Source organism: Perissodus microlepis, chromosome 5 (assembly GCF_051167445.1).
Source record: "Perissodus microlepis isolate ML-2025 ecotype Zambia chromosome 5, ASM5116744v1, whole genome shotgun sequence".
Classification (NCBI taxonomy): Eukaryota; Metazoa; Chordata; class Actinopteri; order Cichliformes; family Cichlidae; genus Perissodus; species Perissodus microlepis.
The window spans coordinates 10,760,474-10,786,940 of NC_140465.1; the positions used below are offsets into that span (position 1 = coordinate 10,760,474).

Below are 26,467 nucleotides of genomic sequence, written 5' to 3' on the forward strand. Positions count from 1 at the left end.
CGCTGTTTCTAATTAAGCCTGATTGTTTGTCTTTAAACCAATATTGGCCGTGCAATTAGCAGGACTGATTGCTTCATATCCTCTTCCTGAAAAACCTTAATCATGACTTCATCTGTTTAATCACACAAAGTTTCTGTTCATCCCGCTCTTCTGCCTTCTTTCCAAACTAATCATCGACTAGTTGACACAAAGTTAGGCATGCTGCACGCACCACCCATCCTGTCAAGTAACGTCCAGTTAGATCAAGGGAAAAAATATCTGCCGTTTCCACAATGGAGAGTGTAGTCTGTGTAGGGTCAAGTTTGTGAAGACGTTTTACTGCTCATCCAAGAATATTCTTCACTTATTCGCACATTTATGGTGTGTTCCTGAATAAGTTGAAAGTTGGATTTTTCCTGCTCCCAGTAGGAACACCTTCTCAACTCGGATGTCCTACTCGGAAAGTTTGAGCAGCCCAGAGTTAACAGTCCATGATGGCGGCATTGAACATAGAACTTTGAAACTTCTCTGTAATGCCACTGTTGTGTGTTTGTGACTCACTAAATAAGCCATACTCAGAGCACTGACCAGGCCATATCCATGAATGTGCTTTTAAGTGCAAAAAACAAGTGTTTTGCTGAACTGCTAGTAATACCTGGATTGCTCTACCTTGTTTTTCGTGTTTTTGGGAACATGCTAACTCAGGAGTGGCGTCACTCCCGAGTTCCAACATCTGAGTTCTGTGGTTTCTCAAATGCAGCGTTAACCCCTAGTGGGGATTGCAGTCTTTGGAGGTGGTCCTGACCTATTGATCATGTGAGTCATCACATAAGCCACGGTGTGAAGAAAGGTGTGTCATTAGCATAACCAGGGGTTAAAGGTGAAACCAATGTAAGGCCTTGCCCCACTCTATCAGCCTATTGTGATCCATTTAGGTTAGGTGTGAGTGTTGGAGTTAAAGAACCTGGGAGGAGGTCTTAAGACTGCATTGTAAGTGGCTGATAGCTGGTATCATAAGCCACCACCTCTATTCACCTTTTTTTTTTTTTTTTTTTTTTAAGAAGCCTCTTGGATGAGAGAGAACATGTCTTCACAAACCTCAAAAAGTAGATTTGCCTTCTTTTTACCAGCATATAAGACGATGAATAGCCTCGTAGTATCTCATGACCACTGGATCAATAAAGGCAGTAAATATAGTACCTGTAGCTTCATCAGCATCCCTCTGTCACTAACCAGTATCTTCTCTGGTTGGATAATCCAGGAATAGAGGCCTGGTGTCTTTGATGTGTTTTTTCTTAGTGTTGATGTAGCAGCAGCTATTTGAAAGCACATTTATTTTCTAATGCCGCATATTTCTCTCATATCTACTGCTTCAAAGTGGAATTAGACATTTGAAGTTTCATTCTCTGCTCCAGGAAAAAAACACTTGAATACAGTGTTGGTGCTAATGATGTGGCGTTATTGTATAAACAACATAATAGCATTCTTATAGACAGATGATATTCCTAGAGTAGATGGATGCCTGATGCCTGATGCCAATTTTGACTTAACCTTGAATTGCACATGACATTGAAAGTGGTCCAGTTGGACCAATCAGAGGATAGTGAATCATTATCCTGCTGCTCGAGTTGGAAATCCCTACTTATCGTGGTTACAGAATGCCTGACTTATAATAAGCGAGGGGGAAAGAGACAAACTGCATAAATGATTGGCTTGTCTGCAAATGTCTCTACTCAGCATTTTAATATTTGCATCTGTGGTGCAGTGATATAGTGATCTTTAGTAATATCCATCAGTCTCACAATAGCAATATTACATAATTTCACAATTTCCACAATAAAAACTGTGCTTGTTTTTTTTGTTTTGTTTTTTAGTATAAATTAAAATCCACAGTATGCAAGTTTCAATTAAAGTGTTCATCGGCGTTATTCAACAGCTAAATGGTTTCCATGTCCTCGCCATATTGGATTTTAAGTTCATTCTTTTGGAATTGGATTTGAAAAGGATCTGCCGAAGGATGAAAATGTTCATGGTTCTTATCAGCTGGCTTTCTTTAATTAGTTTATTCATAGTCTCTCACACAAATTACTATCTGACTTTGTCTGCATTACCTCCACTGCCATATGTCAGCTAGACACTGGTAGATGGTGGGAGGGGCCGGCTGTTTTAATTACGGAGTGGTCCGAGGCACACCAGTAAAAACCTCGCTGCTGTTGGCAGCAAACGGTGCATGAAGGTGTTCTCCGGGCCACATGTTTAATAGGACTCTAAAGTTTTCATTGTCATGGCTCGTAGTGGAGAGTCCATCTTTTACCAGAATATTGAATTCAGAGATGCTTTGCAACAGCTTAATATTTTCTTTGTGTTATTTGAGGACATGTTGCATGGGGCAGTGACTAAATGTATCCTTATGCCCATCACAGTCAGAGCAAAAAGCATGTTTGTGAAATGGGTGTGTTTGCATTTGATCTGCAGTTGTGTGAGGTCAGTGTTTATCTTTGTTTATAATGGTCGAATCCTTGATCAAGGCGCTTTCACATGTTCTTGTGCTCGTGTGATTTTTAAGCAAACAGCAGGTGGAGAAACAGAAGGAGAGAGAGGTCTGGTGTAATTTGGCAAAAATTGTATCGCAGCTTAATCAACCTTTCTACACTTTTATAGTCCTCCTGTCACTGTCACAGCACTATAGCTCGAAATCCATGTATTACCTGTGAGCTGCTTGACATTTAGCTCAGTTCAGTTTTATTTATATAGCACCAAATCACAGCAACAGTCGCCTCAAGGTTCTTTACATTGTAAGGTACACTGTACAATAAATGGAGAGAGAACCGCAACAATCAGGTGGCCCGCTGTGAGGAAGCACTTGGCGATGGTGGGAAGGAAGAACTCTGTTTTAACAGGAAAGTTCGTGGAGGGGCGGCTATCTGGTGCGACTGGGTGAGGGAGACGAGAAAAACGCCAGGATCCAGATTCTTCAGAGCTCCAATGTCGGAACTCGGGAGTGACGTTGTTCCAAAGTCAGTGCATTCTAGAAAAAACATGGAAAAACAGGTTTTGCTTTGGTTCTTAGCAAGGTAAAGAAATTAATTTAAGATTTATTCTGGAAATCGGCAAGAATATCACACACACTGGTTCCCTAAACAACTACGCAACAACGGAGGGCTTAAACAATATTTTGTAACAGTTTTCAGTGCGTGTTTGCTGTCTGCTGTCCATACGCCACTTCACTATATCTTAAACTTGAATGTAGCTTTATTAAAAAAAAACAAAAGCAGCTGGTGTAAATGTCCTAATGTTCAGTTTCAGAAAAAACAGTTAGACACACTCGCTTCATAGAAAAATGATTGGAGGCTATTTTACCATCCAACCAGCAGTTTTAAAAAGGCACAGTGGAATTGGACTAATTATATAGTTATGGGGTAAAAACCAGATAAAAATGAACTTTTAAAACATGGTTGGAGAAATGACTAACAAGAAGTGCAAGAGAATTTTTGTTGTTGTTGTCATTTGTTCATAAACTAGTTTCCTCACTCGCATGTCCAAAAAAGTCAGCTGTCCCTATAACCCTGTTAATATTTGAGGCACAGCACTCCCACCCTCCCCCATCTGCCGAGGCATTTATCTGCTTCCCTTGTGGTCATCCCATCTGTACGTCAAACATTCCCAGTCTCCCATTATCCCCACCGACCCTCCACTCCCTCTATCCTCCTCCTCTTCATTCCTGACCCCCCCAACTCATGACACCACTGCCTCTCGTCCTCCCGCTGCCACTGCTGCTCCCGTTCTCCCTCTGTATCAGTCTTTGTCTTCCTCTTCTTTTTTTCCTCCCTGCCAGTTACAACGATCGGAGCGGTAGCAAGAAGAAGACGGTTGCTCTGTGGGTTTAATACCTGATATTTAAATCTCGCCGTTCTGTGTCAACAAGCCTTGAAAAGGGAGCTCTGATCTCGCCTGCATCAAGGCAAGTAAGCAGTATTGTCTGCTGTAGTTGTTGTGATGCTGATGGCTTGGGGATCGCTCCTCAAATGGACAGGGTTTGCACAAGTCTGTGTTCACGTGCGTGTGTCTGTCTGTGTGTGTGTGAATGATGATGAATTGCGGGACTGGCAGTGCAGACAATTGGACGACCCGTATATAGGCTAAGAGGACGGCTTGGAGGGAGGTGTGGGCTGAAGCCGTGGGGATCGAGATGGGGGTAGGGTGGAGTTTGGGTGTGGGAGGAGGGCAAGAAGGGGGGGGATGGGCAGAGAGGAGAAAAGAGAGAGGGGATGGAGAGATTGGGGGACAAACACACTCATATCAGTGTTGATTCTAGCTAGCTAGTCAAGCTAACATAAACATGAATAAGCATTTAGATGTATAACCTGTGGTTGGATCAGAGCTCACTGTCCTGTCCAATACGAGCGGGTTTTCGTCTGTGTCAACAACGGACACACAAGCCGCCTCTCTAGTCATGCTTTAAAAATTGCAGTCAGAGATGCAATCACACAGTGGTACCTCAACAAAGCAAAAGAAATGCACTGAGAGTGGCGGTGCCCTTTCTAAGCAGCAAACGAAGTCAAGTAAAGGCACTACAAGGTAAAAACAAGATCTAGATCTAAACTTGAGGCTATTTTTTATTTTTTTTCTGAGAAGAGGATGCATGTCAGTCAAATAATCCGTGTGTCCGGTATCTGTCACGCACTATGTGACAGTGTATGTGTATGTGACACTATGTGTATTCGAACATGTCTGTTCAACAACTGATCCTTCCTGTTAAACCAGTTCTTTGTTGAATTCAACCATCTCTCAAAGCCAAGTTTGCCACGCGCTGGACTTCTCCAAACACCTTACACCACGGCCATACTTGAGTGCAACTTTTGTACTGACACAGAACTATACATTGGCATTATCTCAGTAGTCCATCCACACCACACCTGCTGACATCTGCGAATTAAAAGAATCTTCTGAAATACATTTATCTCTTTATGTCAGAAGTTAAGCTATAGAACCAGGGGACAGTTAGCTTAGCCCGACAACTGGGAGGAGGAGGAAACGGTAGCCAAAACAGTATTTGTGTCTGCTCATTTCAAAAACGGCTGCAAGGCTTAGCTAACCAGCTGCTGGGTGTAGCTTCATGCAGACATAGGAACATTGTTGTTGTACAGATTTATTTTCTGTTTTTGCTGACTTTTGTTTTTTTAAACCACAGGGGTAGGGCTCTAGGTCACAAAACAGCATCTCTGTATTAGTTGGAGCACACTTAAAATGGGGGGTTCCCAGCATGCTGCAGGTAGATGAAGCCAACTGTGCAGGAAACAGTAACTGCCGAATAGGCAAAATGGTTTTTAGTTTTTTTTTCTCCGGGGTACAAAACCATTATCAGGATCAAAGGATTGCTGCCATAAAGGGGATTTGTGATAGATGAAGTCCCTTGGAGCATAAGAAGCAGCACACCTCGTAGATTAAATGCTAATATTATTGCTAAAACTCGCACCAATGCAAGTGTCCAGCAGTGATTTACTTTGTTTTTTTTCCTGATGGCAGTTGCTCCTTCATTACATTTTAAAATTAAACTTTTGAGCTCTGCAGTCCATCAACACCACACTCAAAATAAAGTGAGATTTCATGCATGCAGATTTTATTGACCTTTGACCTTACTCCATTGTATATCTTTGCACTGCATTTCCCAGCCCCCTTCCTTAACAACAAAGCACAACATAGCAGCTTCTTCCACTTGGAAAGTTTAAATATGTATACACGAAGGACCTTTGAACTCGTTCTTTTGGGATTGTTCTGCAGTTATCCCGGTTGATTAGTTGTGTTATAGTTTGCTTATCTATCTAGCAGACTTGTAACCTCTATAAATATCAGCAGTGTAAGAATCGGGCTATTTAGCTCCTTCTTTTGCGTTTGACATATAAATTTATGCAGCTTCAGTCTCACTTCAGTCCATTCCTCTGTGGCCAGCTCTCATCTCACCTCCTAACTCCACATCTTTATTTGCTGCAAAAGGTTCCTCGTCACATGTCGGTCAAGGATGACTTGCCAGGAACTTGTTCAACAGCCAGAGCAAGCGTACACGTTTGTGTGTATAAGAACATCAGTGTCCTGAGAGGAGCAGTGAAACGAGGTGTCGTTGGGATCCGATGGGATCTATGAGAACAAGAAAGAATAGGGGTGAATAGCCAAGAGAAGGGGAGGGAGCAGGGGGAAGTGGGCGGGTGCATGTGGGTGCCTGCGAGACGGGAAACAGCGGGGCTCAGTCAGCGAGAGAGAGACTGAAGCTCAGCTCAGCGCTGGTGTGTGTGGGTATGAGACGGGAGCGCATTATAAGCCAGTGTGTGGATGCTGCTTAGCTCTCGTTAGCTTAGCATCACAAAGCCAAAGCTGGACAGAGGACAGACACACAGGAGAAGGAAGGAGAAGGTGGAAAGGAGAAGGAACGGTGGAGCTGCACTGTTTGTTTTTTGGGTTGTTTCTCCCCCCCCTCCTCATTCCTCATCTACACCTGATTGGATTTTTTTTTTTCCTCCTGTCTCCTGTTGACGTGGTGTTGTTCTGTGGACTGTAGTGGAAGGAGCAGAAGCCCCCCCCCCTCAAAGGCTCCCTGATTGAGGTATTTTGATTTGTGTTTTCTTTGCAGAAGAGACACCTAGGGTTGCTGTGATTTAATGGTTGGGGGTTGGGATGGAGAGGCAGGCGATGGGGATGGCTGTGCATCAGGCGGAAGGTATGAGGAGCAGAGCGAGGGAGACGGAGGCACATCGCTGGCAGTAATGGAGGCTGATGTGTTGTGGTCAAACGGAAGCTGTGTGTGTCTGTGTCTGTCTGTCTCAGGTATGCTCGTGTCTGTGTGTATTTTTGTCTGTGGCCCGACACGCTGCCCCCGTGTGTGTGTGTGTGTGTGTTTGTGTGTGCAAAGTGTCACTTCCTGTTTGTGAATGTACAGTATGTGTGTTTGTGGTGGAAGCTCTTCAGCCCTGTGATGGCTCTGTTAAGGCTGTGTGATCTGTTGACATGTGTGATCACATTGGAAGCCATTGCCTCCAGCAGCAAACTGCCGCCTGTATGTTTGTCTGTCTGCAGCTTCTGGGATGCTACGGTTAGCTTTTGCCTTTCTTTCATCCCCCCCAACCTTTCTTTTTTTTCTTTTTCTTCGATCTCATGTCGGGATGACCCCCTCCCCCTCCCCATCCCTGCTCCCACCCCGCCCCTCTAAATGGATCGTTTTAGAGCCTTTCTTTTCCATTTTCATGTTGCTGTAGGTAGTAGCTAGCCCATGGTGCTTTTTTCCTTTATGGGTGGAATAAAAAAGACAAAGGCCGGCTGTGAGTGTGTGCGCAGGGGCATTTTCAGGCAGGTTTCTGCCTGATTTAGCTTCACACTGCACTACTGGCAGTGGATTTTATTAGCTCTCTCCTTTTAACCTGGTCCTCATCTATCTGTATGGGAATCATATGGGGCTGAATGAATTTCTTATAAAGGGAAAGAATGGAGAACATAGCGGGTCAAGAGAAATCCTGCTTTGATCTGATTGTGGTGTTTGTATTTGTATGTTTATGTGTGCGTTGTCTCTTATTTGCATACCTCTTTCAGCCGACCAGAGTGGCGAAAACTACCTCCCCTGACTCAAAGCAGTCAATTGCAAATGAAAAGCAACTATAGGTCTAGAAAACCCCAACAAAAATGGCCCCTTTTTAATATTTGTTTGCCCATCATCACCACACAAGGGAGATTGTTTGGGGTGTTGGGGCTGTTTGAAAGCCTGGACAATGGGCTGCAACTGCTCCTCTCCTCAAACCTAAAAAAAGCCAAAAAACATAAAGCAAAACAAAACAAACAAAAAAGATGTAATGTAAACAGAAACGTGAGGATTGGAAAATGCTGGAATTTGTGGCTTGTGCTTTTGGTTGGATTAACCCTTTACTGAGACAGATGGCCTTATCCCCCTGCCGTGGTGACAAACCCCAGTCAGCTTGTGACCCCTCCTGCATTTGTGTGTGTGTGTGTGCATTCTTACACCAAAAGGGGAAGAGAAAAAATAAGGGAAAAAAACACTGGCAGGCTTGCTCTGGCCAAGATGGTGGATGGCTGTGTTTTGGTTTTGGACTATAGCGACAGTCTGCTACCCCCCCACTTGTGTGTGTGTGTGTGCGCGTGTGTGCTTGTGCATGTGGTTGTGCGAGTCTTGAAAATTATCCATGAAGACATGCCTCAGTATCTTCTTGGAAAATGCGGACTAGCCGGCTAGCTTTGACACGAGAGCATATTTATTGTGGAGACTGAGGGAAATGCTTTTGTAATAGCTTCTGCACAACAGTTGGGTCTAAGACTGTAGCCAGATTTCTGAGGCAGGCCTATAATCCGTGCTGCTTCCTTGTCATTTTCCACCAGCTACATACAGTATTCTTTAAATTGGCACCTATTTAATCAAAGCAGATGCTCTAATAAACCACAGTGAATCAACAAAATGTGGCCCGTTTGAAGGAAAAAACCCTGAAAACTAGGCTATAGTTGCCTTGTGTGTGTGTGGTGCCCCCCCCCCCCCCCCCTTTATTCTTGTCTTGTGTTTAATCTACCAAAAGTGTAAATACTTTCCAAAATAAGCTTTTCTCTTTTATAACGATTATGGAATTTTTGTAATGAGTTTGACTAAAAAATAAATTGTCTGGATGTTGACACAGTTATAAGAACAAACCATAGGCACTTTGTGTCCCATAGGTTTATGTGTTAGGTGCCTTGTCTAGTTGATTGGAAGAGTTGGAGACTAGTAAAAAGGGCTACATATAAAGCAGGGGTAGGCAACTCCAAGCCTCGAGGGCCGGTGTCCTGCAGGTTTTAGATGTGTCCTTGATCCAACACAGCTGATTCAAATGGCTAAATTACCTCCTCAACATGTCTTGTAGTTCTCCAGAGGAATTATGATGAACTAATCATTTGATTCAAGTGTGTTAACCCAGGGTGAGATCTAAAACCTGCAGGGCACCGGCCCTCGAGGCCTGGAGTTGCCCACCCCTGGTATAAAGGCTTTTGTCTCTGGAGAGGCTACATAAAATCAGCCTCATGTGACCTCAAGACAATGATATTTGACTATGAAGATGTTTTAAAAAGATCCTGGTGTATCGAGTTTTAAGGACATGAACTTGCATGACCTCTCTAACCTGCTATTCATTGCTGCTAGAAGATAGCTGGTCAAGAGTTCATTTGCAGCTGCTAGCCATCCTATGACTAAAAAAATGACCAAAATCTGAAATGTTTGGTGTAGATTTTTAACCAGAATGCCTTTTAGTGTTAACTGTTACCCCCATAAAGATGACATCTGGCAACCTCCCCCAAGTTTTGGCACATAACTATATATCAGGGGTGGGGAACTCCAGGCTTCGAGAGCCGGTGTCGTGAAGGTTTTAGATCTCACCCTGGGCCAACACACCTGAATCAAATGATTAGTTCATTACCAGGCCTGTTGAGAACTTCAAGACATGTTGAGAAGGTTATTTAGCCATTTAAGTCAGCTGTGTTGGATCAGGGACACATCTAAAACCTGCAGGACACCGACCGTTGAGGCCTGGAGTTCTCCCACCCCTGATATATATCAATAAAGTTGTGGTTTGACTATACTAACTTGTGAAGCAGCCATGAAATAGGACCACTCTGTTGAGAAAAGGGACAAAGGTTACATCTAGCAGGCATCTGATGGGGAAAGAGTTAATATTGGTAGCATGCATTGTATTAATCTCAGTAGCCAGGCACAAACAATGTCTTCTCTTTTACTTGACGCAAACCATAAGCGAATCCTCTTTATCCTTCACATCTGGATTTCGGCATCACTGGTCATTTACATAAGTGCTGTAGCCAAAAGGAATTAAGCTGTAATTATACTTCTGGATTGTATGACATCAGCAACATTAGAGCAGCAAAACAGATTTGGGCCCACAGTGGAACCCGGTGTGAGACTTGAGGAGAACCACAGTTCTCCACCATTCAAACCCGAAACAGGAAGAGTTTTGCCCGACCACACAAGCTGCTGTTATAACTGCCAAGCGTACTGGAGACAGAGAAATCACAAATGAGCAGATCAGAGACTGGGTGGAGCCTGTGGTCTTAATCAATGAACTGGAGAAGTGATGGAAGCAGAAAGGAGTGATGGAGGGAATGGAAGAAGAGGGAGTGAACATCACAAGTCCCTGTGGACTATCCACTGAGTCGTGTCATGAAAGTTTTAACCAACTTATGCAGATAACAGCTTCTGCTCTACCCTAGCTCATACATATAACCTGGCCTTGTATTGTGTCTGTGTGTGTGTCTTATCACGTGTAGAAAAACAACATTTTGTCCAAATATGCTGTCAGAGTTTAGGAGTGGCGCCATTGTCTCCGTGTCAGTCACAGACCACTTAAAATGCACCGTTTCAAATAACTCCTGTCCTGAGTGACCTGAATGGCAGCACAGAAGCCAAATAAGAACAGCTGGCTCTATTAATAGAACAATTATGATAATGAATCATTGCCAAACACATTTATGATGGCCTACTTTTCACTCACAGCACTGATCACTTCAGTGGTGAAAGTGTTGAAACAAACAATGATTGTTTTAATATCCTGCTTTTATTTCTAAATCCAGAAACCCACTAATCTATGAATTGCAATGTTTTCTACCTCACCTTGTATGTTGTTTCTCTGAACCTCGATGTTTGAATGACATTTGTTTTTTAGGTCATACTGGTCATTCTGTTGATATAGCGTGTCTGTTGATATAGTGTGGGCATACCCTGAAGTGCCCCATTACAAAACTGATAAGTTATTTTCAGCACCAATACAGATTAGTTGGAGTCAATTTGACAGTTTCCAGTAAAAAAAAAAAAACAAACCAAAACAACAACCAAAAATACAAAAATCATGCTGTCAGTTTTTAAAATGACTCCATTCAAAAAAATTCATTAAACGTATTTTTTCATGCTATCTCTACGTGAAAGAACTCTCTGCATGCTTCCTAAACCACTCACCTGAACTGCTACAGCCTGCAAATACACTCCTTTGTGCCTGTCTGTGGCACAGTATCCTTTATTGATATATCTGATATCTAAACAATTGCACTGAATAAAAAAAGATGTCTTTATTGTTGTGATTGATCAAAAATCATTTTATTTTGAAAGGGTACGTGTGTGTAATCAAATACATCATGGTTTTACATAGATGCTGCAAATATTTTATACAGAAATTGCTGCGGTGTGCAAACTATTGCTAATTATAACCATACAGTGTGACATGTGTGCATTAACCCAGTTCATGTTGCTTTTTTAACAATACTGTTGCGTCATCAGCAGTGACAAAATAACTTCTGCTTTCTGGTGTGGCTGTTGCAGATTAGGCAGGTATTGATCACATGCAAAAACATATTTAAAAAGTCGGCACGTGTGCGGCAGTAATTTGTCTTGGATGTCATTGTGAAAGAATTCATAAAGAAATGCCGTTTGGACAGGCTTGACCGATAAGTCTTTTAATTCAAATATCAGGTACACAGTAATTGTTTGGAACAGTTTTTCAAGGTTAGAACTATTATAATCGTGTTATTTGGATATCCTGACCTGGGTCACTGCTTTTTTTTTTTAAGTTGAACCTTATATTTCCATGGTGACCTTCATCATCACCATCATCTAGAAAGGCTCAAACCCTGAGATTCGCACTAAGAACCTTCTTGCTGTAAATCTTTCCCCCTTAAGGACAACATTTGAAGACCCTTCCATACCCTTTATTGCTATATCAGTAAAGACATGATTTAATGATCATTAGAATAGTTTCAGAGTTTTTCCAAGGGTAGCTGCAGAGGCAGAGACCATAGGCCTGAAATATGACTGAAACTGCTTTTGGAAAAAAGCTCAAGGGTTACTCCAAGTTAGCGTCCAAGGGGTTAAGAGTTAAAAGACCAGCTGATAGTAATATCAAAGAAGTATATTTCAGCCTGGTTCTTTTGCCTCTTTTTAAACCATGACAGCTTAAAGATTTAAGCGGGCTGAAGATGCCCTAGTGATTTTTGCCAAACTAAAGCTTCAAACTGGATCAAATAAAGATGTCAAGGAGGGCGACTTCCCAGCTCCCAGCTATGATGACAAAGTCATCCGTGGAGTCAAGCCCTGCGTTGTCCTTGTGGAAGGAATTAAATGTAGGTCACCACCAAAATGAAAGGCCCAGCCTCGGCCTGGGGGGATATGTGCCCAGGGTCCTCTGTTGCTCTGGGGGAATGCAAGTGTAGGAAATAAACAGATTTATCACACGTGGCTATTTTTAGAAGCTGTGTGCATGCCTGTAGAGCCTCCTTCTACTTCTTTTTCATCTGCCTTAATGCCATTGTGTTAAGGAAATATGGCTAAGATTACTTTTGTCTTTTACTTTGTCACTGACTATCATCTGACTCAGTTGTTGCCCAGCTACTGACTACTAGAACATCTCCTATGTTAGGTCTTCTGTCTCCTATATAATTCATCAAGGTTCAAGTCCTCATAGACTTCTGTCCGTCATAGTGTTGTGGAATATGTTTCAGTGAAGAATAATTAAACAGTGTTGTCATGCTCTTATGTCATTGTACTCTCAAATCTAACTGAGATATCATGCACTGACTTCTCAAATGTTGCTAAACCTATTGTCCAACCTTGTATCCAGTAAAGTTAGAAAAAAACTACATTAAATGTAATTAAAACTGAATGTAGTGGTTTATAAAAATACCCCAAAGATGACACTTCACATGTACAAGGACACTGAGACATTGGTGAGGTCTGGGGCAGCAGTGACGGATGGATTCAAGGTGGGGTGGGATTACGTCAGGGATCGTCTCTGAGCCCCTTCTTGTTTGCAGTGGTGATGGACAAGTTGACAGATGAGGCCAGGCAGGAGTCTCCATGGACTATGATGCTCACAGACGACACTGTGATCTGTAGTGAGAGGAGAGAGCAGGTGGATGAGAGCCTGGAGAGATGGAGACATGGACTAGAGAGAAGAGGAATGAACGTCGGCAGAATACATGTAGCTGTGAGTGTGAATGAGAGGGAGATGGGTGGACCTGCTATGATGTGTGGTTTGGACAGGATGCCGAGCTGGAGGTGATGGAGGGAGAGGATTAGAAATGAGTACATCAGAGGGATAAAGTTAGAGAGGCAAGAGATGGTTCAGACACGCTCAGAACAGAGTACTGGATACACTGGACAAAGGATGTTGAAGAGCAAACTGGCAGGAAAGAGCAGAGGAAGACCACAGAGGAAGACTCGTGGATGCGGTGAAGGAGGACATGCAGAGGGCTGGTGTGAGAAAGGATATTAGGGATAGGGTGAGATGGAGACAAATGATCAAAACAGCAGCTATTTGGACATTTTACAGCTGATGACATTAATAAGCAACAGGTCAGTAACAATAATTGGTTAGTGTCTTATAGAAGGTTGAGCTTTTTAGAGGTGAAGGTGTGGAAGTGTTCACCATGCTGTGAAAGACTGCCTCGTCAACAGTTAAGTCTACCATGCATATTCTGGTGGTTAATAATTATTATTAAATATGGCTCTGTCAAAATTGGACTCAAACATATCACCTAGTTTAAGTTGGGTTCTCCCCCCCCAAAAAATATTATTTTTTTCCAATTAAAACACGAGTGATTTATAAATGATTATAAAACATTCGATTCAGTCTCCACACAGTGTCCCAACTTATTTGGCAACTTGGTTGCTTTGGGGAGACGATCCCTCAAAATAGTCTACCATCAATTAAATATGGATGAGCTGCTTGGATTTCTCTGGCACTAGTATCAGCTGTGCTTGAAGTTAGTTTGTAAAGATCATTATATCAGTTTTTTGTTTTAGAGCAGGAAATCATAAGGTGTACTGCATGCATGTTTTGTTTGATAAGTAATTAGATTCCATGTAAATTCTTAGGCCGTGTATTTGTGAAAGAGACAGTTATTGTTAGTCATCTTGTGTGAAGTCTTGATTTTTTTTTCTTTGGTATGTAATATGTGTCACCATTACACATCATATTATTGTTCTCCTCGTCGTTGAACCAAAATATGAACCCTGAACACCCCGGTTCAGTTTGGATAATGAGACATTGGCACAAAAGGAGGCAGTCTGATATTGATCTGCTGTAAGCCGAGTGACAGTTTAGACAAAGTGGGCAGGCCAAGGTCACAGTGAGGGTCGTGGCTAGTTGCTGTCATCTATTGATTGTGGTTTGAAAGACGTGCACGTGCAACATTATGCCCTTGATTGCTGATAAACCCGATTCTGCGAAATTCTGATTATTACTAAGGTCACTAAAGTAGTCATCATTCACTTGTTTTGTAAATACATTAAACTTCAGATGTTCAAGAATTATGAAGGTTTCTTTTACTTTTACTTGCCAACAGAAACATGCATGTGCAATCCAGATCTTTACACGATCAAAATAGCTGATTTAAAAGCGTTATAAACAACTTTTGAACACTGCATCATTCAAGAAATGGTTCAAGAGCAACTCAAATAAGAAGCCCTGAAATGTTATCTGCTTACCAAGTTAGGAATTTATCACTAAGGTTTTAGCAACTTTAATATAGTGAAACTAGGGGGGGCTTATACAAAACTTCAGCTTGTATCAGTAGTTTTCAGTGCAGCCGTAAGGTGGACAACACTGGAAACCTGACAGCACTTAATTCAATTCAATATTCAATTCAATTCAAAGCACTGACAACAAAATTGTGAGTGCAAATATCTTCCCAAGTGTTTACAAGGAACGCTGACTAATGTTGAGTGTTGCAATGCTACGAGAAAATGGCAATGGGCTGGTTTTGGAGTCAGGAGCTGGGGGAGTTGCTGCAGGGAGGAATGTGGAGTCTGAGGCTATAGTGGAAGAGGGATATTAAACATTTCAGGATGATGACTGGGAGGTCACCGAGTTCATGAGCTTATCTGCCTATGAAACCTCTAATTGTAATGCTAGAGGAACATGGAGAAAATGGAAAGAATTACAGGTAGTGTTTCTTGAATGAAGAGCGGAGTGATCTAGTTTCGTTGGTGATGGGCTGTGTAGACCCTGAAGCAGATACTGTTGTAGTGAGTGAATACGTTTTTGATCGTGCCTATTAGAATGTAGTAAAGTTCAAAGTCAGAGGACTTCAATGTTTTTGCTGTAAGAACGTGCAGTCATTTCGGTTCATTTGACACTATCTGAACGTGGCGGCTTCTTCGCTGGATGCACACCCTAAATACATTTCTGGAAGAGTATGTTACGAACATTTACACATCACTTTCAGCACGGCACATCTGAACACTATCCCATTAAGAGCTTGGCGTGCACAAGATAACAGCTGTGCTCATGTGTCTTGTCTTGATATTCGCAGCTCACTGACAGAAATGATTGATTTAGAGCACAGCAAAATAAAGAAATGACTGCTTTCTAACCTCTCTCACAGTCTCACTTTGTCCAAACTGCCTTCTTTAGAGACGAATCTAATTTTTGTTCAGACGGCAAAGATGAACGTGTTATCAACGCTGGTGCCTAAATGCAACCGAATACAAACGTTGTGCACTTTTAGTTGATGGAGGCGCACACTGACCTCACCATATACCTTTGTATGTTGCTTTTGCTCACTCACTGACAAAAAATCCCCCCGAAAAACAAACTTCCTGGAAGTCAAAGGAGCTTGCAAAGAAAAGCGTCTGGACTTCTTTAAGTTACTTGAAGACGTTTCACCTCTCATCCGAGAAGCTTCTTCAGTTCTAAGGTCAAATGGTGGAGAGTCCCAGATATAAACCTAGTGGGAATATCCCCCCACAGAGGGGCAAAAGGACCCCCTGATGATCCTCTAATCGCCTGAGCCAAGGTGTGAAACTGGGTGTGGGTCCCAATCAGCCAGAGTTTCGGGTGTGTTCATTGTGAAACCTGGCCCCACCTTATCATGCGAATTCCTGAGGTCAGATGGCCCAGGATGTGAGTGGGCGTTAAGGCGTCTGGGAAGGGATCTCAAAACTGGATTATAGATGGCAGAGAGTTGGTGTCGTAAACCCCCGCCTCTGTTCAAAGATGGTCGCTCACAGTGGACATAGATGGCTTCTTTCACTCCTCTTTCAAACCATCTGTCCTCTCTGTCCAAAATGTGAACATTGGCATCCTCGAAAGAGTGTCCTTTATCCTTAAGATGCAGATGGACTGCTGAGTCTTGTCCTGTTACAGGACAAGACTCAGCAGTCCATCTGCATCTGGGTGTTACGTTCTAAAAATAACCCGCAATAGGTGAAATCCGCAAAGTAGCGAACTTTATTGTTTACAATTATTATAGATGTTTTAAGGCTGTAAAACCCCTCACTACACACTTTCTACACTTTCCTCATACAGGCGTTGACATTTTCACACGTTTCTTGTTTAAATGCTCTCAAAGTTCAAACCAAGTCCAGTATTATAGAATGAAACCAAAGATCAAGCCCTGATTTCAGGTGCAGAACATGGGAATAGAGCAGCTGCGAGAGAATTCAACATTAATGAATCAATGGTACGGAAGTAGAGGAAGCAAGAAGAATGAGTAAAGTTTGACTTATCTGACTGTTAGGTTTTAACTTAATGCGCCTTATAATCCTTTGACGTCAACACTGTTGCGTTTGTTGTCTTCTGCTAGCAAAGATTTATGTAAATTTGACAAGCTGGACGGATTCTGTTCTGTACAGGAGACACGGCACGAGATTGATTGAAAATGGTCTACAGTCGATCAGGACGCAGAACACAATGTGCTGTAAAAAAAACAAACAAACAAACAAGAAGTGCAAAATTGCACCAAAAGCAATCGAAACAGCGAGGAACCACTGTATTCCATACCTGCTGCACCAAACAGAGGAAACCAAACAACAGGGAAATAATTGCACTCCCTGATGCAGCAGCATCCCTGTGTAGATTAAATTAATCCCGTCATGAAGACAGCATCGATTCATATCTAACAGAAAATGACTGATTATATATTTGACTACAGACAGTTGAGCTGTCAGTTATAGTTGACTAATCCATTTACTAAAGTTTATGGATCCATTTCCATCAAAAAGTACAAAATTTGAAATCCTCAGTCATAAATCTGGTATCGGAATTAAGGTGCCGAGGTTTGACAAATCTGACCTCGTGCGTTATACGTCAGACGGAGTCCTATGAAATCTCACAAACGACAGATGACACTACTGAAGATCGTTACAGTGAAAGTGACACATGTCTGATTGACAGAATGTCCTCACTTTTAAATGATTGAGAAATTCAGTCTGAAGGGGCCTTCTGTTAGCCAGGAACAATTGTATACCTGAAAATGGTATTTAACCTTTTTTTTTTAAGCTCAACGTACAAAGTGAAGTTTGTCACTTGGTTACAATTAGGTTCACAGTTGATAATGCCAGCCATGGCCATGCTTGATAGTGGACATGATGCTGCCAACTGTTGAGGGTGGCAACATTAAAAATCACAGAAGTTTTACAGGCCTTGCTGGAACGCTTTGAAATACTAAAGTAAGCCGATAATAAATGTGTTCATGTTTCAAAAGCCTTAAAACTTCCTTTTCAAAAGACTTTCATCTTGTTGTGCTCTCACACAGTTAAGTTGCCATAAGCCATGTTTTGATCCAATATTAGTTAAAATCATTAGTACCACTTTTATTTACACTTTTGTTTATTTATTTTATCAAATTTTTTGGGTGGAAATACCTGTTCTAGTTTGGGTGCCATGTTGACTATTTGCCTCATCTGAATGCTTTCAGTATATCTTTTCTGTCTCCCTTTTTGCTTCTTGTCTACCTTCTGCTTTTACTTTTCTTAATTATTTGGCCAGTAAGTTAAGGGGCATCGAAGCAATATGATCATTGACTTTTCAAAAATATTTTTTAGCAAAGGTGGCCAGTATCCATTCCACCCCGCACCCAATAAGTACAGATGTGCTGAATTTAAGTTGCTCTCCTCGTAGAGTCTGATCCGATCACCATAGGTGGTACACGGCTTAGACAGGGCAGCGCCCCCTCTGTAGCTGTTATGATAATGAAGCGGTGTTTATGAGTGTATGTGTGTGCTGCAAAGGAGATCGTTGCATAAAACTCCATTAGGTGATTACCCTCCACCCACACCCCCGTTATCCGTAGACCATGCCATTTGGTGACACCTCCCTCCCCACTGTCTGTGTGCGGGCACTTACATATGTATGTTTTGGCTGGCAGAGGGGGAACAGCTGCTGATTATGACAAGGACACTGAGTAGGAAGTGTCTCCTTCTCAAACCTGTTTATACTATTACAGGCCAAAAGGTGTGTGTGTGTGTGTGTGTGTGTGTGTGTGTGTGTGTGTGTGTGTGTGTGTGTGTGTGTGTGTGTGTGCATGTTTGCCATTCACATATGAGCCAGAAGACTGCTTGTGACTGTGGGTATCTGAGTCAACCTTCTGCTGGGCTCAGCTTGCTGGTTTCTTATCTGTGGGAAGGAACAGACAATCGGATAGTCAGGCGGACAGGAAGGAATAAAGGTTAGGCACAGCTCCATATGTTCACACAAACATGCGCAAAAAGTCTTGATCCTGCACAAAGTGGTTTGTTTTACCAGGAGGATATGCAAATGTATTTTTATTTTATTTATTTAATTAAGAAGTTTAATTGCGATCAAGATCTTGCTTGCAAGTGGGCCCCAAGTTAAAAAAAATATACTGCATATAACTTAATGGACACTTTATTAGTTACATCTTGCAAGTACATGTTTGGAGCCAGTTTTGCTTTCAGAACTGCTTTAATTCTTCGTGGCAGAGATTCAACAAGATGCTGGAAATGCTCCTCAGAGATTTTGATCCATATTGATATGACAGCATCACACAGCTGCTGCAGATTTGTCGGCTGCACATCCACGATGTGAATCTCTCGTTCCATCACATCCCAAAGGAGCCCCGTTTGATTGAAATCAGTGACTGTGGAGGCCATTTGAGTGCCGTGAACTCACTGTCATGTTCAAGAAAGCACTTTCCAATGATTTGCGCTGTGTGACATGGTGTGTTATACTGCTGGAAGCAGCCATCAGAAGATGGGTCAGTTGGTACTAAGGGGCCCAACGTGTGCTAAAATAAATATCTCCCACCCGATTGCACCAGCAGTATGAACTGGTTGCTTCCGTGTTGTTTATGCCAAATTCTGACCCCAGCAATGTTGCAGGAGAAATCGAGACTCATCAGACCAGTCAACGTTTTTCCCATCTTCTCATGTCCCAGCCCATGTGAAATTGTAGCCTCGGTTTCCTGCTTTTAGACCATCTGCTTCATTTGATGTTTTGCAAATTCAGAGATGCTATTCTGAATACAAAAAGTGAAACAAGTTATTATTTAAGCCTTCCTGCCAGTTCAAAACAATCAGGCCATTCTCCTCTGACACCAAGAAAGACTTTTCACCCAGGGAATCACTGCTCATTAAATCTTTTCTTTTGTAAACCATTTTCTGTAAATCCTATAGATTGTTGTGTGTATGAAACTCCCAGTAGATCAGCAGTTCCTAAAATGCTCACAAGAGTTTATCTGGCAGCACCAACCACTTAAATCACCTCTATTCCCCCATTCTGACACTCAGTTTCAACTCGGGCAGGTTGCTTTGATTATATCTACACACCCGAATGCACTGCCATGTGATTGGTTGATTAGAAATGTGAATTAAAGAGCAATTGAACAAGTGTAATTAATAAAATTCGTGTACATATTTCTAAACAACAATCATACACATATTAACACACAAATATAAGCTCTAGTGAAAGCACTTTCAGATAATGGAGAAATGAAAAACCAGCAGAGCTTTAAAGCCACACTTTTTTAAAAAAAAACAAAACAACACATTATGACAGTGACAGTATTTTTGAGGCTGTTGACCTGCTCTGTGTGCAGACATGCACACGGACCCCTGCTCTCACTATGGACAAGTGTTTTTTCTTATTATAGTACCGCTTCTTTTACTCCATTTGCAGTAGTAGCAGTGATAGTTGCCCTTGTAGTGAAGTGTCTGTGAGGACAGGTCTGAATACCCTTGCGTACTTGTTAATGTAGAAAGGTTTAACATTATCTTTAGATGGTTGTCTGGGTTTTCAGTCAGATATGCATTATTATATTTTCACCAATCACAGCAGAGAGCCCCTTGCTGAATAAAACCAGTCCCAAGCCTCCGTGCTGACCCTCCAACACAGGCTTATTGGCTTGTTTGCAGCTTCACCTAAAATAAGTGTTAGCTCAGCTGTGCGAGATTAAGGTAGTTAGCACACTAATCTAATATAAAATTAAAAACCTTCTACTCGGTCTGTCGAGATTGTGTTTGGAGGTTGAGGTTATGTGTTCGCTTTTATGTGATTGCTGATGAATTCTGTTCTCTTAAAAAGATGTCAATTCCTTCATTTTGTTGTGTACAACCTCTATGATGGCTGTTGTATACATATGTTTTGAAGCTATTGATATTAGGTAAGGTGTTTGGGATTGACTAGTCACAGCCACTGCATACTTCAGAAGAAGAAACTTGACATTGCTTGAAATGTAGTGTTTTGCAGAATTTGCACACAGTTAGTCGTAAGTTCAGTATTCAGGGGAAGTGTGGCAGTATCTCGAAGTGGGATGCAACGCGTTAATGGGTAGTGCTCAGTATCATGCAGGAATGTGAGTTGAACAGTTTAGGTGAGCAGCTTTATTGATGCTTTCCAAAACTGACCACAGGAAGTACCATTCAGAGGGTTAACCCAATGTGCGTGATGTAAATGCTGGCGTGTCATGCCTTACATCGTGCATGCTTTCTCTAATGGAGCCATAACCATGTGGTCCTATTTTTGACAAGGAAGTTGTGAAGCTAAAGGAGTCGTCACTGGAAAACAAACTTCTTTTTCTCACAAGTTAGCAACTTTCCTGCCCACATTGTATTATTCCTCTCATTAGCAGAAACTCAGGCCCGGGATGCTTGTAGAAGCATAAATGACTTAAATGTTTCTATTCTTTCCTTATAAAAAACAGTATTTCATTGCTGTGTGTGTCATACAGTTGCAGGCTGCAATGCTTTAAGTTTTGTGGAGGGATGTTTTTGATGCAGCGGCAGCAGCACTGAGCTACCAGCATTACAGTGTGACTGCCAGTGTCTTACCATTTTTCCTTGATCATCTTCCTGAAATGCTAATGATGATTTTTTTTTTTCTTTCTACATAACACCCACCTACCCAACTCAACTCGTGAATACTCTGAAACCATTAAGCCCCAAGGCAGCCAGCTTTAGATGAACACCCTCACAACAAATCTCCGAGGCTTCGTTGTGTGCACCAGTAGCTGGATTACATTAACTCTTAGCACAGTCGCAGGAGTCTCTATGCTCGGCTCTCAACCTGTCTTTCTTGCTCGTACCATTCCACAGTTTGGTCAATGGAGCTTTTGTGGGGAGGGGATATTGAATTAATTAGGCCTATAGCGATAACAGTGTCTTAACCCTGGGTATAAGCCAAGGCTCTGCTTTTTTTTTTCTCCCTTTTTTTTAACACCCCCTTTGAAACACTGGTCACAATTCTTCCTATTTAGTTTTCTAAGAGCAGCACCGTCTAAATGGAGTCGAATCAATGGCCGCTTTTGTATGCGAAGTGAACTGACAGTCGGCTGGACACTCCGGCTTGTCTGAGCACTCTTTACGGTTGACATTCGGCAAAAACAAATTCTGCCTGGGAATGCGCAAAGAGCGACTGGTATCTGATTGACTTTAAATCAATTTCCTCTTGGTACGCAAGCGATTAGATGTTTGGGGGCGCTACTTGCGAATTCTGGTAATGCACAAGAAGATTATCCCTTTCTGTGTCCTTCATACAATGGCATATAACCGTGATAGAATAGGCAATATACTGTAATAGATGATTGAGTTGATGCACGTCAAGAATATTTGTATAAGAGATTCATTATCTTCAGACGTGGAAACTCTCTGTGTGCATTGTACGCTTGCTCGAGTTAGGATGTGCGCATCTGTGATTTATCACCAGTGTCACCGAACGTGGCTGCAGTGGGAGCCTCTCCCCGTATTCTCACACATCTATTTTTACCAGCTTATTGCTTAGCAGCCCACTGGAGACAAAATGATTGCAAGATGAGACAGATCGGGAGATGGAAGAAAGGGGTTTCAAGGGAAGTAGGCAAAGCAGGGAAAGCCCTCTGCTGTCACTAAATAGAAGACAAAGATATTTTGCCATGGGCACTGGATGCTTTTATTTGTGCCAGAATAATTCGATTTTTGGAGTAGGATAAAATCAATTAGGTAGAGAGTGAGATAACGCTAAAGAGAACTTCAGAGCGGCGCGTACAATAGCGTGGAAATCACATTAGTCAGGCAAACATTGAATGGTTAAATAGAAACACAGCGTTTCATGTGTAAAGCTGTTTACCGCTGGTGCCACACCGGCCAACTGTCTGCAGCCATTAAAGGCAAGTGCTAGAATTTCACAGGCTGCATGCCAATTCAGAAACAGACACACACACTCCCATTCCACCCCGGCACATATGGCAGGCTCTCACTGAGGTGCCACTACAATACTTCACACCCCACCCGAGAAATAACATCATAGCAGACAATTGATAATCATTCTTTTAGGCTCTGCTGTTTGCAACTCGCTCTGCACCAATTGCGATGGAGGCTTCTAATGCATGTGGATATATATGCATAACTTAAACGAGAGGATATAGGAACAGAAAGATTAGGATTATGGGGAGGAAGGTGGAACAAGTGTGTGTGGAAAATCCCAAAGGGTGCACATGGCAGTTCATTTGACATCATAGCACTCAGATTCCCAAGATGATGGAATGTCACATAATGAAATGGAGAAAAAAAAGAAGTCGTCTAACCTTAGGTTTCTCTCTGTTTTTCTGTCTAGGTACTACCCGTGCCCCACGTGAAGGAGAAGTTCCTGGCGTGGACTACGACTTCCTCTCAGTAGAGCAATTCCTGGAATTGGAGAAAAGTGGGACCCTCTTGGAGATAGGAACATATGATGGTAAATTAGAAAGTTTGCTGTAGTTGACTCTTCTTGTTGGACCTTGCCAACTAAAAAGGAAAAAAACCCACCGTCCTGCAGACACCTGGACAGGTGAATCTTAGAAGTAGAACCAGGAGATCGAGCCTCCCATCTCTACCAACAACAATATAACACAAACAGGGTTTAAATCACTTTAAAACCTGCTGCTTGTATTGTATTAGAAGACTCATTTTGTAGTTTGTTTGAGCTTTTGCTATTTTTATGAATAAGCGACACAGTGTAAAGGTGTGAAATTAACTGAATAACATTTAGATACCGTACTGAGCTAACAGTTTCCTGGAAGAGATACAAAGGCACAGGTGTATACTTCTACACAGCACATTTGTTCAACACAGACCCATTTTACAAATCTCAGACAGCATTTACTCTTATTCTGAGTGAGTTTTTAAACTTTATTTATTTCCACATAAAGATACGCCCATAATGAAACTTGCAGAGAGCACAAAAGCCTCTGTGTCTCTACTAAGCAGAGGGCACACACAGAGCTCTGCAACATGACAAGTCAACTGTCATGTAGTTTGCTTTTCCCATCATATCTATTACGTAATGTTTTGAAATGCCTGTCAAAATACAGTTATGGACCTCAGACAGGTCTGAAGTGTGTGAGAGTAAAGTCTGAAGCTTGGTTAGGATCTAAAATGTGGTTCGAGACTGCGTATAATAACTGACAACTGAAACTACAGTATGCAAACATCCATCCACCTTCTTCAGTCTGTGCATGGTGTAAACCTGGGTGTTTTGCTCTTACAGAAAAGCAGAAACATTATCCTCTTGGATAATTCCATCATGTTTGACTGCAGGTTTTTCGCTGTTATTATATCTTCACGTCTGATAATGTAAAGTTCAAACTATGAATCATCTGTAACTCTATCGGCTTCTAGAATTTAATTATTTTATCCTTTAGGTCTGTGAGCACGGTTGATTAATTGTGCTCAAGCCAATGCAAAATAATTAGACTAGCTCAGTATAGTTTACTTATATTTTGGAGCAAACACCATTCGCTCATTAAGACTGTGGCTTTAGATGCTGGTCTGCAGATGGTACAGTCTCTTTACCTCTGCCTGGTTACTCTTTGGATGAGCATGAGTGATTTTCTGTATGTTTGAATTTTTCAGTTGAACCAAAATGTTGCACTGGCACTGAAGAAATGGAGAGGATTTATATGGAGGAAAGCAGGTGCTGTGCATGTGTCAGAGTATCTATTATCTGAGAAAGTGGTGTTTAAGGTTGACTTAGAAAATATCAGCCTAATTAAGCTATAGCAGTAAAAAGTGATTTGAGAAATAGAGTAACTGTTTAGTTATAAAAAAAAAAAGGGAGGGGGGGTTGCTGCTTGTGAAACTTTTTTGAGATTAAACACAAAAAAAGAACAAAAGCAGTTTTGCTTTGGAGATTAGCATTCTCCCACAGACAAACTCAACTTGACAATTTGCATACAAAGACTGTGACTAAACCCCCTTCAACACACACTTCACTCACACACTATAGGCCCTTTGACCCCTCCTCTTATGCCCTCCCACTACTCTTTTCTGTGTCTTTCTGATCCCCGCCCATCTTCCCTTCTGCCTCCTTCATCACCTAGGTAACTATTATGGGACACCCAAGCCACCAGTGCAGCCCCCCAGTGGGAAAGTGATTAGCAGTAGTGGTAACAGCGGTGATGCCCCACTGCCAGACGGGCTCAGGAGTAGCCTGCCGGGCTCACAGCACTCCACTCCCCGACGCTCCAAGTCCTACAATGACATGCACAATGCTGGATTAGTGCCTGGAGAGCAGCAGCAGGAGGACGACGAGGACCTCCATGACATGAACAGCAGCTTTACAGGTACGTGCGGAGGAAGGAGAGGAAATCGGATGGGCGGAGAGTCTCTTATAAGTTTAGATTGACACTCGAGTAACACTGAGCATTGTAGCTCCATGATTTTGTGCATTGAAGAAGCACTCTGCTGTTTGCTTTTAGTGAAGAGTACAACAGCACGTGTATAAATGACCATGTATGGCTCTGTCAGGACACTGCCATGTTGAAGAAAATAACTCTCTGCTATAACACAAATGTATAATAAGAGCCACGGTTTAAACCATCTGCAAAGTTCCATTTACTCAAGTCAGATTAGCAAAACATGAGGGAGACTGAAGTGAATAACTCTAAATGAATAACAACTATAGTTGGTTAAAATTTTAAACTGATGAGACGAGAATATCCCATTATTGAGTCATGAAGGGAACACTGACAGAGCACTGTTTTTGCATGTACACTGAGTACATTAATACTTGATTGCTTGCTGATAACGCTCCTTTACATAAATTGGTGTTAGACTTCAGATAAGTGATCTGACAAAATAAGATCTTTTAAAGCATCTCAAAGGATTTTCTGTTCATTTTTATTTCATTTTAACTCCATAAAAATTATTAATCTGAAAAGTGTTTCATGAAGGAACTGATAATTGATTTCTATCCAATATAGTATTGAATACTATATGAGTGGAGCCAGAAAAGCAAATACTAAATAAAATAATGTGAATACCAAACCTCCAAAGCACAGTTGATCTGCCCGCACTAACGCCTTGGTAGCTGTGTACACAAGCTGTGGCACCACACAGTGCACTCATCTTCTCTGGCCAGCTCAGCACAGATGTGTGTGTCCTTCTCTCAAGCAGGGTGTGAGCTTGGCACCTGAAATCAAAAAGCAAATGGTCACTCAAGATGCGTGTAAGCCATGTTTTGAAGCCAGGTGTTAAGAGCAGCATTTTTGTCTCACATTCATTTGAATACAACTTTGGACAGAAGATAAAAGAATGGACCCAGAAGGCTGGCAGCAGACCCAAAGCTAAATTAAATTTGCCTTCTTTTCACAGAGAAGACCCAAAGTGATACATCACATCTGACACTTCTAAATGCTTATCTGCATTTTCAAAGAGATCTTTCCTCTTTCTCACACTTTGCCTGTAACCAGCTAGCAGCTGTGGTTGTTTTTAACTCCTCCTTGTTTCACGGGACTCACCGCTCCTTCAGCTGATTTGGACACCAAAGCAAACAGACCCTGCAGATCAGCCTGAGAATCACTTTCTTTCACTCTTTTATTTTTTGGGAGAGGAGAAGCGGGGGAGAAAAATCATTTGAGAGCTGATGGATAAAGTGGGAGGCGAATGCAAGTGGAGAGAAGGTAGCAGGAAATTAAATAGAAAGAGGAGGTGACTGAGAAAGAGGGCAAGTCTAAAAAAGAAACGACTGAAAAGGGAGAAAGAAACAAGCAGGGGAGGTTTTTATACTGTGAAAAAGGATAAGCTCAGAAAAGAAGTAGGAGAAAGCACAAAAGAAGTGGAGAGAGAAAGAGCCCTTTGCTGTGGAGAGGGGCTGCAGAATACAAGAACTTCTTTGATTGGTGAGTAAGTGGTCTCTGGCTCTGACTACATCTGCTGCCTGCGTATCTGCATCCACACATGTAAAATAGTGCCATCTGGCTGCGAGCATTAGACACC

General features: G+C 42.0%; 1 protein-coding gene across 2 annotated transcripts in view; it reads left to right on the plus strand.

The window, feature by feature from the left end:
• magi1b (membrane associated guanylate kinase, WW and PDZ domain containing 1b) overlaps nucleotides 1-26,467 on the plus strand; it is a 135,121-nt gene that overhangs the window by 53,707 nt on the left and 54,947 nt on the right. For both annotated transcript variants that reach the window (XM_084927778.1, XM_084927779.1), the window contains exons 3-4: nucleotides 22,827-22,946; nucleotides 24,571-24,813. In XM_084927778.1, coding sequence (XP_084783904.1) covers nucleotides 22,827-22,946; nucleotides 24,571-24,813 — 363 coding nt within the window. The remainder of the gene's footprint in view (nucleotides 1-22,826; nucleotides 22,947-24,570; nucleotides 24,814-26,467) is intronic.